The sequence below is a fragment of the Cebidichthys violaceus genome, unplaced genomic scaffold (assembly GCF_023349555.1).
Source record: "Cebidichthys violaceus isolate CVI_PGR_0920_01 unplaced genomic scaffold, fCebVio1.0.p SCAF_22, whole genome shotgun sequence".
In the NCBI taxonomy this organism is placed as follows: Eukaryota; Metazoa; Chordata; class Actinopteri; order Perciformes; family Stichaeidae; genus Cebidichthys; species Cebidichthys violaceus.
In genome coordinates this window covers 2,044,761-2,059,715 of record NW_027176395.1, presented here as the reverse complement: position 1 = coordinate 2,059,715, position 14,955 = coordinate 2,044,761, and the positions used below count along the sequence as shown (strand labels likewise).

The 14,955-nt window shown below is 43.2% G+C and overlaps 1 protein-coding gene across 2 annotated transcripts; it reads left to right on the top strand.

The window, feature by feature from the left end:
* The first annotated feature begins 572 nt into the window (after positions 1–572).
* Positions 573–11,884, top strand: ap5s1 (adaptor related protein complex 5 subunit sigma 1). Of its 2 annotated transcripts, none has more exons than XM_068717711.1 (3): positions 573–815; positions 1,687–1,978; positions 11,468–11,884. In XM_068717711.1, exons 1-3 carry the CDS (start codon positions 634–636, stop codon positions 11,699–11,701), a joined length of 708 nt encoding a protein of 235 aa, XP_068573812.1. In that variant the 5' UTR covers positions 573–633; the 3' UTR covers positions 11,702–11,884. The 2 variants fall into 2 exon arrangements, with proteins under 2 accessions (XP_068573812.1, XP_068573813.1); XM_068717712.1 differs by lacking the exon at positions 11,468–11,884 and adding an exon at positions 2,646–5,023.
* Positions 11,885–14,955: the final 3,071 nt, after the last annotated feature.

Genomic DNA, 14,955 nt, shown 5'->3' with positions numbered 1-14,955 from the left:
CTTTCAAGTCAATTGAGGTCGACCTGATCTGATCAGATTAATTTATCCTTGTCGTACATTTTTCAAGAAATAAATTATAAAAGAATTCACTGGTTCCAGCTTCAGAAATGCATTTTTTTTCTGGTATTCTATGATAATATATTGAATATCTTTATGTTTTGTGCCCTATATCCTGTCTTCACCTTCCTAAACATCTTGTAGAGGTCTTATTTTCCTTAATATTACTTAAGATGTTGCTTCTCCCTACATTTTTTTGTCTAGGTTTGAATATAATATAATATAATAAAATATAACATAACATAATAATATAACATAACATAACATAACATAACATAATATAACATAACATAATATAATAAAATATAACATAACATAACATAATATAATATAATAAAATATAACATACCATAACATAACATAACATAACATAACAAAACATAATATAATATAATATAATATAATATAATATAATATAATATAATATAATATATAATGTGAGCGCCATCTGGTGGTTCAAACAACGCGTAGCAACTATTACCAAGAGCGGTCAGCTGACCAACGCGGAAGTGAGGAATCAGTACAACGTTCGTAAACACTGTTCGTGAGACGTAATTGTCCCCTCGTGACAACAACATGGTTCGTTGTTTCCTGATCCATACCGTCTGTCCGGTCGGTGCTCTTGGTGCCGGAGACAGTCGGGTGCTTTACTCCCGGGTCTTCGGTCCAGATGAGGGCATCCTGTCCGACCAGAACCGAGACCTCAGCCCGGAGGAGAGACGCGTTCTGCAGAAGGAGAAGGTCTCTGTGGTGGCTCGGTGAGTCGACTGATAGATTACACGTATTCATACTTTTCCTGTCAATTGATAAACTTCTATCTCCAAATGTATTGACTTTTGACCATTTTGAGGAACCTTAAGAACAGCACTCTAGTAACTGATACATAGTAACGTTCTGCCAGAATCAATAAAAGAAGTGACGTAGGACACAAGCCGTAGTCCAACGCCTCCAGCACCCTCTACCGGTTTCCCCCTTGTATTGCATCCACTTCCTCTCTGCTTCCTGCTGATTCCCTGATTGCACACGGTGTCAAAAGCGTCAAAGAAAGCCGGTGGAGGCTGTCAATCTCTTTTAGCATTCGCCTAATTGTGTTTTCAGCAAAAGAGGATTTATTTCACAGTGTGAGTGTGTGAGTGTAGTTCTCTCCTCTCCCACATGACAGCCTGTAACTACTGATTACCGCTGTCAAAATAAAGCGCTCCCTCTCTGTGCACTGGGAAGGAATGACTGTAAAAGACCTCAGTTGTACTAAGTTATTCATGTATACTCATTATTATACATGAATACTTGTTATTAATGATACATTTCTGCGCTGCGTGAGATCAAAAGGAGGCAGCTGGGCAGGGAATCTGTATCCAGTGTGGCTGACAAGTTCTCAAATATAGCATTTTCTAGTTTTGCTTCGTTTCATATCATTCTGAATTAAATACCTCTGGTTTAAAAAATGATTTGATGTCACATACGGTTCTAATAGATGGGAATTTGTCTTTATTTTTAACTCTAAATCCACAGAAAATGATACAAACAAGCCACAAAAACCGGATGCATTCTAATCTTAATTATGATTTAAGATGATTCATAATTCTGGTTAACCGCCTGTTTCTATATTTCCGATTCTCTGCGACTCAGGCAGGTCCGGAGCGCCGTCTCTCTGTCCCGGGAGGCTTCGGGCCGACTGCTGGTGGAGACGGAGCCCGGCGATGAGGCGCTCGCCCTGCAGGAGGCCGACGGCGGCGTGGCGCGCCTGAGAGCCGGAGACCCCTTCGCCGAGGAGATGAGCGCTCTGTGGCTGGGCGTCCAAAGTCTGGGCTTCACGCTGGTCTGCGAGCCCCACGAGAACCTCCTGCTGGCCGAGGGGACCCTGCACAACCTGACCCGACACTGCCTGGAGACGCTGCACATGCTGGGGCAGGGCAGCGAGGTGAGCGCCGCACAGACACGGGAAACCAGTGTGTGTGTGTGTGTGTGTGTGTGTGTGTGTGTGTGTGTGTAGACTCAGCACCAAACTGGTAGAGGAGCACAGGTCGAGTTTATGCAGCGGCAGCTCCAAAAAGGCACCAAGAAGTCAATATTTGAGTCATTTTAATACCTCAAAATCATGTAATGAGGAGGTGAGACTGTACTCAGACCACTGTCTCAAATAGGTTTCTGAAATCCAGCTGGGGTTGTTGTTGTACCTTGAAGCAGTGTGGCTGAGAAATATCATCTCAGACGTTACCCGTAACTTCCTGTAAATACTTTTGCTGTAAATACTCCATAAATATGTATTAATCCGCTGTTGAAAGTAGTCCCAGACTAGAATAAACCATTTACTCCCGTTTGAATAACATTTGCTGGACTGGATGTATTTTTACCGGTGCAGCTTTATTGATATTCTATTCAAATGAAACCCTTTTTTTCTAGCAGAGCGTTATCTCCACACAACTGCCTCCGTGTGGAGCGTTGCTCACCGAGACGCTCATTATACGCTCAGGAAACAGCAGTTACAAAAAAAAAAACACAGGCAACAGTAATGTTTCCTTTTTTTTATCATATGCAACTAAATCCGATCGTTTAAAAAAAGAGTCTGCGACGCTTTTCCCCTGCAGGTCCTGCTGAGGAGCAACCGCGTGGATGCTCTGCTCAGCCGCCTGCTTCCTCACGGGCAGCTCCTCTTCCTCAACCACCGCTTCGCCCAGAGTCTGGAGAAGGAGGTGGCGGCTTACGTGGCCAAGTGACGCACGCGGTTGAGCCGTTCGAGCTCAGCTACTGCTCGCCCTGACTTGCATGTCTGTTACCGGAGAAACTGTCTGGCTGTTGTTTTACCGCTCGGTGACATTGTTCTGCGGCGCGGCAGAAGAAGCTGCTGGTTCCCGATTGCGCGAGGCGGGCAAACACATCGAGCGGTAAACATGTCCCTCGGCCGCTCTGCTGTTGACTGTTTGCTGTGTGGGAGGCCTCGGTTCAAATCCTGTTTGTCAAATTGAAGAGGGGAAAGGAAAAATGTGGCAGATTAAAGAGCGCAGCTGAAGAGGCCAGTTCAGACCTACTCGTCAACGTCAGAGACGGAGACTCATCTGATTCACCATACTTTAAATGTCAGAGCGTGGCCTTCAGGAACCAGACTTCACCTGTGTGTTTTTTTTGGTGAAAGTGCTTTATTGCCTCACTTTGACCTCTAAATGCACCTTTTTTGTTCCCGAGGAGTGGGAGGAATCCGCCGTTTTGTTTTTGTGCAACGCTAAGTATGATTCACTGCTTAGCAACAAAGTCAGACCTTTTTAATGTCACTGTGAACCGAGAATGTCATCGCTGTTGAGACGTTGGGGACAGTGAAGGCAGGGACATGAAATATTCTAAAACTCAAAATGAGTGATATGTAGAAGATGTTGGCGTGCAAAATACCGAATAAAACAGGATATGAGGAACTACCACACAAGCATCCAGACACAACAAACAACAGCTGTAGTCCCGTACCTTGTGAACATCTGTTGTGCCTCCGACTGTGGCCCCCTGTGAAGACAGACTCTACTGCTCCTCCTCCAGGCCTCATAAAAACTACCAGTTGTTGTGTTTTTTTTTTCTGCTGGCAGCCAAAATCCAAACCCAGAGCGGTGAGAAAGAAAAAAAAAAATCTGTCTGGATGCCAACATCAATTGCTTTGATCTTCTCCTTTTTTTTTCTGTATTAAAAAAAAAATAATCCAAAAACTCATTTTTAGCACCACCCAAGGCGTATTCTTTGAAACTTGTGTACTCTGCAATCAAGGACACGCGGTGCGTTTTCCAAAAAAGACGAGGCCCCGGGGATCACACATTAAAAATGATAGAACACACAAGAGAAGGATTTAGAGGTTGTGCGCCTCTCACGGGGGAATAAAAGGGAAAAACACGAGCTCAGCGTCAGATGGATACGACGACACCTGCAAACTGAACGACGCCAGTTCTAATGTGAGACCAGCAGAGGGCGACGGCGACGCCGTCGGTTTGAATGTGTGGTGAATCTCGTTAAAGGTTCTCTGTTCGACAGGCAGAGCGTTTACAGAGCATCAAACAACTGTCGAGATGAGGACGACGATAAGTGAAGTCTCTCTTCTCCGTTGTTGTTGTTGTTGTTGTTGACGGACCGGCCGGCTAGTGCATGCTAGTGCATGTTTGTGCATGCTAGTGCACGTTAGTGCATGTTAGGTAGCATTTTTTTTGAAGGCAGGTCACCCAAAGAGTTTCCTATATAAATGAGATCTCTACTTCCCCATCTCTCTACTTCATTTAGTCAGATTGGGTCCACTGTGAGATCCAGTGCATTGCTCTTATTGGGGGGTCGGGGTGGGGGGGGGTACTTAAACTGTCAGTGCTCCGCACACCTGAGAGTTAAGATATGACTTGCTGCTGCTCTTCATACAGCATTTCATCATCCTCACTTCCACCTGTAGACTCCGAGTCCACCTGCGCCTTCGGGAGAGAGTTGTTGTTATGGCAACAGATTAATGCTTTGGAATCAGTCACTCTCATGTGGATGTCGGGTTCAGTGTTTAAAGTACACACGCACACATTTATTTCTTGTTTATTAGTCCAAAGAGGACTATTTTTTTGACCCTCAAAGTCGCCCACCAGCAGGAACACACACCTGCTGAAGGTGGACAGGTTTCTCACCTCAAACACGAGTTTAACTTGTGTTAAGAGGGGTCGCCCCATGTACAAGTGGCCGGGGTTGCCAGATCATACTCAATTTCCAGCCCAAACCCACAAATAAAAAAAAAATCATCCCCCTGCCAGAAATCTGTAAACTGTAAAACCATTACATACGCAATAGGAAACATGAGCATACATAGCTTCACATCTGCATCAAATAAACAAAGATAAAATGTTCATTGCCATAATCTCAATGACGATGACGTCGAGGTAAGCAGGTCTTCGCTTAATCCTACCTGAGACTGAATACAACTCCTGTCAATCAAATATTTCTCAAATTAAACGAGTCGATATGAGTGTTGATTGGTTTTACTGTTTTCACAATCGTTTCAAAAACCCGCCAAATGTTGACAAAAGCAGCCCAAAATTCATCTAATTTTTTTCCCGGCCCAACTTAATCGAAAGCATCCCAATTAATCTGGCAGTGTGTGTGTGTGTGTGTGTGTGTGTGTGTGTGTGTGTGTGTGTGTGTGTGTGTGTGTGGTGTGTATATATATATATATATATATATATATATATATATATATATCTGACACTAATTATTATTCAAAGTAGAGATGTTTTATTTGTCTGGAAGGGATTTTAGATTTTTAGAACATCTGACTCAAAGTAGCTCTTTAACTCTTTGACGACTTGTCGACTGGAAGCAGTTCATCAGTACTTATTAACTCTTTAAATATCATATTTGTTTTTCTAAAATTGGCCCCTTTTTTTTTTTTTTAGCTCAGCACATCCAGTTATTTGGTTTCATTAGCATCACTTTATCAAACCTTCACAACAGACTGCAGATCAGGACTGACAGGCCGGGACGCCCCCACTAGGGGGCAGTGTGTAGCCGGACACGATGAGAGCTGCGGTCTGATGACGAGAGACAAAAAGTGACACCAGAGCACAAATCCACCAGGCGACACAATCGGGAATGCTGCGGCTGCTTGGAAACAATTTAAAAAAACGAGCTGCGAGACATCAAACAAACGGCGCTGAGATTGTTTTCATGTGTGCAAATTACCACTAATTAGCGATGCACAGACATAGGAAGCTGATCTCTGCCTACAACCAGCTGTTTGATAAAATGCACAAGTAAATGTCAAGTGGAGATTAAAATGACGGCCTCCGCTGCAGATTGTGTGTCTGCTTGTGTGTCTGTTTTCTCTTTCATCCCCTGTGATTGTGAGGTCTGGTCACGTTTACACACCTGGTTCACACAAAGAGAAAGATAACAGTGCCATCTGGATCCCAGAACCCTTCTGTAGAGTGATGCCATGGAGGAACCGATTCTGGTTCCACAAAGAACCTTTCAGACGAAAGGTTCTTTAAGAAAAAAAACGGTCAAGGAACTTCAAAGAGAACTTCAAAGGACCACAAAAGGTGCCTCAAAGAGCCATCAGAAATGGTTCTTTGAGGCACCAGTTCTGGTTCTTTGAACAACTTGAAGAAAAATAAGGTTCTCTAAAGAACCTTTTCCAATTTTTTTCGCAAATGTATACCATCCCATAACTCAAACATGACTTAAGAACCCTTTAATATCCCAAAGAACCATATGACAAACATGTAGAACCATCCAATAGATAGAAATGGTTCTTCAGTGGGTTATGGTTCTTCGTGGAACCTCACAGCCTTTTAAAGAACCAGTTAAGAGCCATTATTTTTCATTATGTACGTGTCCACAAAACAGTGGCTCAGTTTAATTGCTGGAAGAAGTAACAGGGCAGCATTGATGATGAGAACACAATGAGCATGTTTAGTTCTCTTAGTCTTTGAGAAGAGGCCGCTCTGAGGTTAAAGGTAACAGATTAAGTGAATTAAGATTATGAGGAGGTTCTTCTGAAGCCCCCCCCCCCCCCAAAAAAAAAAAAAAAATCTGCACGTTTTTTGTTCCGGAGCTAAACTGTGCAGGTAATTACTCCCTGATTAGCACCAGGCACAAGCTCATCGGCCAAATCAGCTGCCTTAATGTGTAGTCGAAATGAAAACACTCTCGGGCTTCAATAGCACTTACAGAGGGAATAAATTGAAGGCCATTAAGTGAAGTACATAAAATTCTCATAGCAAAAAAAACCCCAACAATCTTGTAGCATTCACCGACTTTGCAAAATGTTTTTTTTTTTTTTTTAGCAGAAAACCAGATGGAGAGTTGGGCCAGTTTCTCGGGGGGGGGGGGACACGACCCAAAGGTCAAACTGCAGATCAGAGGCAGAGTGTGGGAAGCTGCTCTGTACACGAGCAGGGGAGAACACCTGACACCGAACAACGGAAGGAGAGCGGAGAGGTTTGTTCCAGATCAAGACGTGAACCTGCGACTTTCAGGGACCGTCTGTCTCCTCCGACCCCCCCGACCCCATGCTCCGACCCTCCAGCCGCCCTCATATTCACTCGTCATCTGTGCAGGCCGACCAGACCAGAGCTGACATTGTCACGGCATCATCTCATGTCACTCGCTCGATCTCTCCTTCCTTCCTTGCGTTTTGTTCTCTCCCTCCCCGCCGGGCCCCGAAGCTCCAACAAAGACTTCCTACTCATTGAATTTAGAGACCGGCCATTGAATATGCCAACTCCTCGAGTTTAAGGATTTTCCTCTTAATATTTTCCTCTCCTGCCTCATTAGATGTCTCCCTGACTATTGTACGGCTCATGGCGAGCGCACTGTGGAGAAAATGGGCTCAGCTCCAGCCGGGGATACAATATGAATTTCAATGCCGGCTGACGACTCATTCACTTCAGCCTCTGTCAGGGCACACGGCGTGAAATACCTGAACGTCACGGCTCCCCATTCATATACATTAGCCTTCATTTCTATTCCCTTTCATGCGTACAACTCTAGAATTTCAAATATTCCTCCTCGCAGGCGGAAGCTAAGTGGTGATTTCCATTGGAGTGGAGGTTGAGGAATGCTCGGCAGCTAAACACCACTCATACGAGGTGTCACAACAGATCTGTCAGTATGGGTTTCTGCGATCTTCCCTGTATGTGTAGGACGGAGATGTTTGAGGTACAGGATGTAGGCGTTGACACGCTAAACTTGGATTAATGGCTCGGATCATCATTTCCATCATCATCTCATGTTTGGTTCTTTTGCTGTAATTCTGCAAATTATACCTGAAATTTGCTTAAAACATCCCCCGGACACACACACACACACACACACACACACACACACACACACACACACACACACACACACACACACACACATTTGCACAGAGAGAATTGAATTGCCATTTCTCTCCCAGGCTCATCCAGTCTATCAAGCATCAGAAGAGAGATGTTCTCTCTTAGCATCTCAAATCGCGTTAGATTTCCAATTTCAAGCCATTTATTTCATGTGTCCCCCCCCCCCCCCCCCCCCTCACAGCCCCTAAACATTGTTTTCCCCACATTTCCACAACAGATCTTGAGGCGCCTGCTGTCTTAAGGTATAGCTTGTCAGCGTGAGACTATCCCACCACTTCAAACAACTCCATTCATTTAAAATGCGAGTCAATTATTTCCTAATTAAGCTCCCTCCGCGGTGCCATTCCTCGCTACGTTTCGCCGCTCATTATGAAGGAAAAGGCAACGCTGTCTGTGGGGAAACAGTCGACTAAACAACAACTTCACAAGAAAAGAAATGAAAACTTTCATATCTTAGGTTTTCTTTCTTAGTTCTTTTTTTTGCCCCCCCCCCTACACACAAATTGATTTGTTGATCAGTAAATAAGCTAAGTGATGAAGTAACCCAGACTGAAAAGAAAGGCCACATGCTCCTCGTGCTCTGATAGCGACTCAGAGGGGATTATATCGCAAACAGGATGCCATCTGCCTCTGTGAGCAAGGCGGTCTGATTATTCTTCACCATTATTTAAAATCGAAGATAGACAGACGGATACTTTCCCCACTCTGCGACTTCTAACGCAGCGCCATCTTTAACTACACGCTCATTAGTAAAAACACACTCCGATCTTTATCCAGCAGGAAACCTTCTGCTTCTTTATTGCGCGCAATTGGTCATTAATTGCAATTTTTTAGAGTAATTAAAGTAACTGTACGGAGGTTATGGCTTGTTTGCGGTGTGACACATCAACGGGGATCATAATCTTAACAGCTCCGAGCAAATGTGATCATATCCAGTACAGAGCAGCGGCTGTAAAATGTTACGACCTTCTCGATAAATTTACATCCGAGGAATGGCTGACTCTTTTATGGTAATGTTACAGGGAGACTGTATTTTACTCAGGCCTGGAGGGTTTAATGGGTCGTACCCCTTTATCACACAAACACTCCCTTACATCTCCTCCCGGCTCCTCGCGGCGTCAGGCGGAACGGTGCAGGAGGACGAGTCCAAACTGCACGGTGGCTTCAAAGTATTCAATAGTATGTTTTAGAAATAAAGCAGTGCACAGTTCATCATGACGCTAAACATATAAGAATGTAGAGAAGAGCAAGAGATTCAAAAGTTTCGCATAGTCGTTTTGCTAATAATGATGAATTTGCACAATAATTTATGCAGCATTAAGAACTCCGCTGTTGTCAACCAGATTTAAGGCAATGTTGACTTTTTATGGCCACAGAAAAACTGACAGACACAAACCACTGACAAGCTTTTTGAAGCTTTTATGCTAACACGTTAGCAAAAGATTGCGTATTGACACATTCAGCAGACGTTGGCATTCATTAAGAGTCGTGTTTGTCCCTGTTTTTAGCTCTGCTTTGGTCTCCACCCACTCCTGAGAGAGAAATCTCTGGCTCCTATTGCTATATGTTTAGATTGTATGTTTGAATTGCTGTTTTGTTTCACTTTATTCATTTAGCCTGACTTTGTGTTTGTGTTAACGTACTTGTTTGGCTCTAATCGGTAGCATTTTTTTCAGTCAACATGGAGGCAGTGACAGAGTTTGCTAGAAGCAGTTTTAAAGCTTTTCATAAAGATCAAAGAAATCCATTTTTTCCCCGTAATTCGAAACAAAAGAACCTGCGCTGTTGTGTTGAACTTATCCACGTTTGGTACCATTTGTGAACATTATCTTCTCGATATGTAGCTAGCTAGCTAGCTAGCTACAGAGCTACATGGGGAGCTAGCTAGCCATGAAGAAATCCCCGTTCTCAAAGCTCTGATTGGTCGATTGTTTCACTAAGATGCAGAAGCTGCATTGAGACAGCAGGTCTAGTTGAATCCCTGGACTGAGATCTGGGTGGTGATTCAGTCACTAACTGTGTCTTTCTGTTGTTTGGTTTCCGGCAGGTTGTGAAGAATCGCTGTGAGTTCATCATTATCATACAACACGTGGCCGTTTGACTCGCCGTTAATATTAAAACATGATTAATGGACCTTTTAAAGATGCTAAAGCACGGTACTTTTAAAAGAACACTTTCTTAATGTTTTGATGTCTTGTGTGTTTGTCTGGAAGTCAGCCGTACTTTCTGAGTGCCAAACCGAGATGTGCCTGTAGCACCACGAGTGTTGTTCAGTCACATCTTCTCTGCCATCATTTCTTGAAGTCTCGCTGGCTAGTCTTTGAAGTCACGGGATAATTTTTTTTCTCCCCTCTTCGGGCTGCTGCCACTCTCAGTTACTTTGCGTAAATAAACCAGTCAATTTGCACGCCCTTAAAATGTGAATAGTATGAACGTCTTTAGCTTTTTGCCCTCGCGCCAGTTTACCATAGTCCATTAACGGCTTCAAATTCAACCACACTGGTGCTTACGGCACGTGGGAGAGCCCAGACCGGGGGAAAACGCTGTGCAAAAGTGCCTCATTAAGGCTGCTTTCCAAATTAAATGGAGAAGATGTATTATTCATTTGTGGAGAATCCCCTGTGAGTGAAGCCCAGCAGGAAAACAGGAAGTGTGTGAGCTTTTCTCTCTGCCAAGCCACTTAACAATTGGTTGATGCGCACAGAAACAATGCAGCATTCGCTCTCATTGAGAGGCATGTCCAGGAGGCCTGTTCAAAATAGACGCGTCTCTTCATACCCGATAATAACGTATTTCCTGTGTCCACACGCAGCGATGCAATGCAGCCTTCCCTTTTTCTCAATTCCAAGCAAGGATGTAATTCTGACATATACCAACGCCCGAAATAACCATCAGCAAAGGTAATCATTATCATAAATAAACGTAACAAACTGCCATTACTATTTGAAGTGGTGTTGTCGTACAATGGCAGACGCTATTGCTCGAATTGACTATATTCTTCTATAAATATTATGACTTTGTTCTCATTAAATTACTACTTTCTTCTCGTAATACTATTTTTTTTTTTTCACTCAAAATATTCTAACTTCTCGGAGAACAAAGATACGCGGTAAATGTTTTGAAAGTTGTGAACATGAGCAGAATTCTTTCTGAAACACATCTGAAGTGAGTGAAGTTGAGAGGTGTGTGTGTGTGTGTGTGTGTGTGTGTGTGTGTGTGTGTGTGTGTGAATGAATTCAAATGAATTAATGTATCATTGAGGTGGAGGTGCACATTTAAAGAGGCGACTTCCCCAAACAAAAGAGGAGGAAAGTGTGAATAATGCCTTTATGAGAGTCGACTCAGCAGAGATAACGTGAAATGAGAAACAGGAGAATATATATTTGAAAGCAAGACAGCCTCACTGCATTATGTTCCATTATATTTTTACATTTTGAATGGTCACCTGGCATCTGGATTTTGGGGTTTTCCTTGACATGAATAAATAAATACCCACCATAAATTGGTTCATGAAGATGGACCAAAATGCAGGAAATGAAGCGTCTGACGCCAGACTTCCTGTCTCCCAGAGTCCCCCGGTGTTGAAAACGAAGCCTCGGCCCTTGACTTGGACGACATACCTGGAGTGCATTTCGCAGTCCCCCAAACGTCCCACAATCCATTGTGCACTGATACGCTGCTTAATGGAGCATCCTGGAGATCCTGATCATATCGTAAAGTCAAGATATATCACAAGATCGCGTGTGTACCAGGACGTTGGGATGCATGTGGCGACTCGTAAATCACCCGAACAAGACCAGTGAAAAAGCCACGGCGGGCTGTAAATAATAGAATCCAAACAGATGAGTCGCCGTTTGTTCTTTGTTAGCAGCCTGAGCATGTTGTTAATAACCGATTATCATGCAGGATACGTGGATATTTGATGTATTTTAACACCTATTTAATGACACGATATATTTGAAATATATACTGTAAACTGATATGTATACATGCATATATATATATATATATATATATATATATATATATATATATATATATATATATATATATATACTGTACACAACCACCTACATCATGTACTGTATATAAAGTAACCTGTTATATTGGTCTATAATAATTCCATATTTATGCCTTTTTCTTGTTTTCCTTTTAAACTGACTCAGTGAGCATTGCTCCAATATATATACTGTGTATATATATATATATATATATATATATATAAAATATATATATTTGCACTCTGCACCGTTATACTATGCATTATTATTGGTTACAATTCAGACAGTCTGACTTATAAACATTGCATGTTCTTCCTTGTTGTGTTGTTTATATATTGTTTATATATATTTATCTTCTTTCAGCTACTTTATTTACGTTTGTCTTTGTTTTTATTTGTTTATATTTCCGTATATATGTGATATGAGAGCAAAATAAAGCCATATTCCTGTTTGTTTTTTCCCCCATTCCTGACCAATAAAATGGAGACTGATATCTTTACCATTACAGTTGCTCTTAAAATGTTTCATGGGACATCACCACTCTGTTGCAAAAAAAAAAGCAAAGAAAAAAAAAGCAATTCACCTTCAAAACCTAGTAACTGTATCAATAAATCGGCACCAGAATGAAAAGTTGTTCTGTCATCAGCCCTGCTGGTCAGAATAATGTATTTGTGTCACCCTGCTCACCGGCTCATACTGTAAACCTGGGAATTATGGAAATGTTGACTGTTGACAGGATGTACCTGAATGCATTAGTTTAAATCTCTGGGGTCAGATGGTCTCATTTGAGGAGGGAGGGGGGGGGGGGGGGGTGGAGAGCAGGTTCTTCGGTGTCCTCAGGTCCCCTCGAGGGCCACTTAATTCAGAGCATCTAGCCCCAGAATTTGCCGACAGCCACAGATATGTGAGCAAAACAAGTCGTGTCCATGCATGGAATAGCGTTGTAAATATGTATTTGTTTTGTGTTTTACGCAATAAACACACTCCACTGCTCTCGCATTAAAGACTAATTCCCCTTCGCGTTGCTTCTGAGCCGCTGCAGACAGTAGCTGCACGTCGAATCCCCCTTTGTGCGTAGTAATACAGTTTTAAAGAGGGAATTGCAATTAGAGGAGGGAAAGTGGGTCATGGATGACACCGGGGATGTGCGGCAGAAAGCACTATGCGCTTGTCACGTCATCTCTCGCTAAGCTGCAGTCACTCAGGACGGAAGCGGCCCCCTCGGTGTCAGTGGCGTCAGCTTATGCAGGTTGAATCCATTCTAAAAGGCAAGCCGGTCCAAATGTTCTCCTTACTGGCCGTTACCGTTCACGGCGAGAGCCTCCAATGCGTTGCATGACAGCCGTCGTTGTCTCGCGGCGCCCGATGACTTGCGTGCATTTAACGAGACCAGAGCTCTGTCCGAGCTTCACTTCCGACAGGAATGCTCACGAGAGCGAAGCTTCTCTGTATGTCGTGACTGTGATGTCTGGTTATTTGAGGAGACACAGTAGGAGCCTCATTCATTTGTAATGGCAGGTTGATAATTACCTACGTGTGTGTGTGTGTGTGTGTGGGTGGCTGCATTTGTGTTAATTTGCTTTGAAAGTGTCTTAATAATAGCTGCAACCTTATGTAAAACATAGTGTTGACTGATTTATTTATTTTTGAAAGAGGGCCGCCGTCCAGGCCTCTGTGATTCAGAGTACAAGTTGTTACAAGTCAACGAGGTGAAAGGAGGCAAGGGTGAATCCGTAGGAGTTAGGGAGCCCATGAGTTCTTCCAGGGAGAATCTCTGCAAAAAACTCAAACAGATGTTTGTGTTATTTACTGAGGACTCATTGGCCTCATCTTTCATAGGACATGTGGAAATTGGACTGTTTTGATCCTGCTAACCATACTCGTTCAACATCTGGCCCCATCTTTGCCAAATGTGACTCCTGCTTCTTCCAGTTTTAGTCAACACAACAGCAGCTGCAGTTTTTAGGATATATATACAGAAAAATGAATTTCAAATTTACATCTAGTGACCACAAACGGGACCTGAGGGCTCGTCCGTCTATCAGTGTGAGTCGGTAGGTATTTAGAGCTTGCTAGTTTAAGCTCTCTTTTCCCGTCCCATCCCAGTGTTTTTGACTTTTGTCCCGATCTTCTCCTTTTAGTCTCGATCCTGTTTCAGGTTCTAAGTTCCTGTTATCACAGGTGAAGCCCCTGCTCCTGGCCCGAAAAGAGGGGCGAAGCCGGATCTGGGTCTGCCTTGCGACCAAGCTGGTCTCTGCTGCAGTCTGAGCTGAAGAAGTTTCTGGTGAACCTGCATGATTTCTTCTGATATTGAAAGAATCAAACCCGGAAGCGCTGATGACAAGCATTAAGAATAACTATGTAGAAATAGCCGATACTCTCTCTGAATAATGTAACACCGCTCCCCCAAACAGTCCTGCAGCACCCTTGGGGACCCTCAGTACTCCTGACCGATAATTCTTCTCCACAGAATAATAGCCAGGTAAGTTGTTGTTTTTCCCCCTCACATGATGCTTCAATTTCGTCGTGACAGTGAGGATGGATTTACAATTTGTGCTAACAATGTGGGCGTCATCCATCAACCCAAAATCACCTTTTTCTGGCTATCGTGGACGGCGATATTTGATAGCTCATTTACTCTCAGTCACGATGAGAAATATTTCGGTCCACAAGCTTTCCAACCGTCCCAGCTCATTATAGCAGCTTTCAAAGCTTTGCACCTGAAGTTTGATGTCATTTCAAACCGGAGCTTTGCTGACTCGCTCTCAGAGAGGTAGTCAGGTGATGCACACTAAATATAATTTCCTGAGAGTTCCAACTGTTTCAAGTACTTTTAATGATATCAATTTAGCATTTTTTTTTTTTGTTGTTGCACTTTTTGCCTTCATCTGACAGAGGACAGTGTAGAGGCTAATGACATACAACAAAGGTCTAAAGGTCAGAATCGAACCCTGGACATTGCGGTTCCTAAAGGGCTCAAAACGTCTGAGAGAGAGCCCTCAGTGGGACAGAACCAAACCCTCACAGACGTTTGCAGGGGGAACGTGCCTCAAAGT

Coding starts and splice junctions, on each gene's coding strand:
- ap5s1 (XM_068717711.1), top strand. CDS start 634: ATGGTTCGTTGTTTCCTGATCCATACCGTCTGTCCGGTCGGTGCTCTT. Junction 816..1,686: donor AAGGTCTCTGTGGTGGCTCG/GTGAGTCGACTG, acceptor TCTGCGACTCAG/GCAGGTCCGGAGCGCCGTCT. Junction 1,979..11,467: donor TGCTGGGGCAGGGCAGCGAG/GTGAGCGCCGCA, acceptor CCTGTCTCCCAG/AGTCCCCCGGTGTTGAAAAC.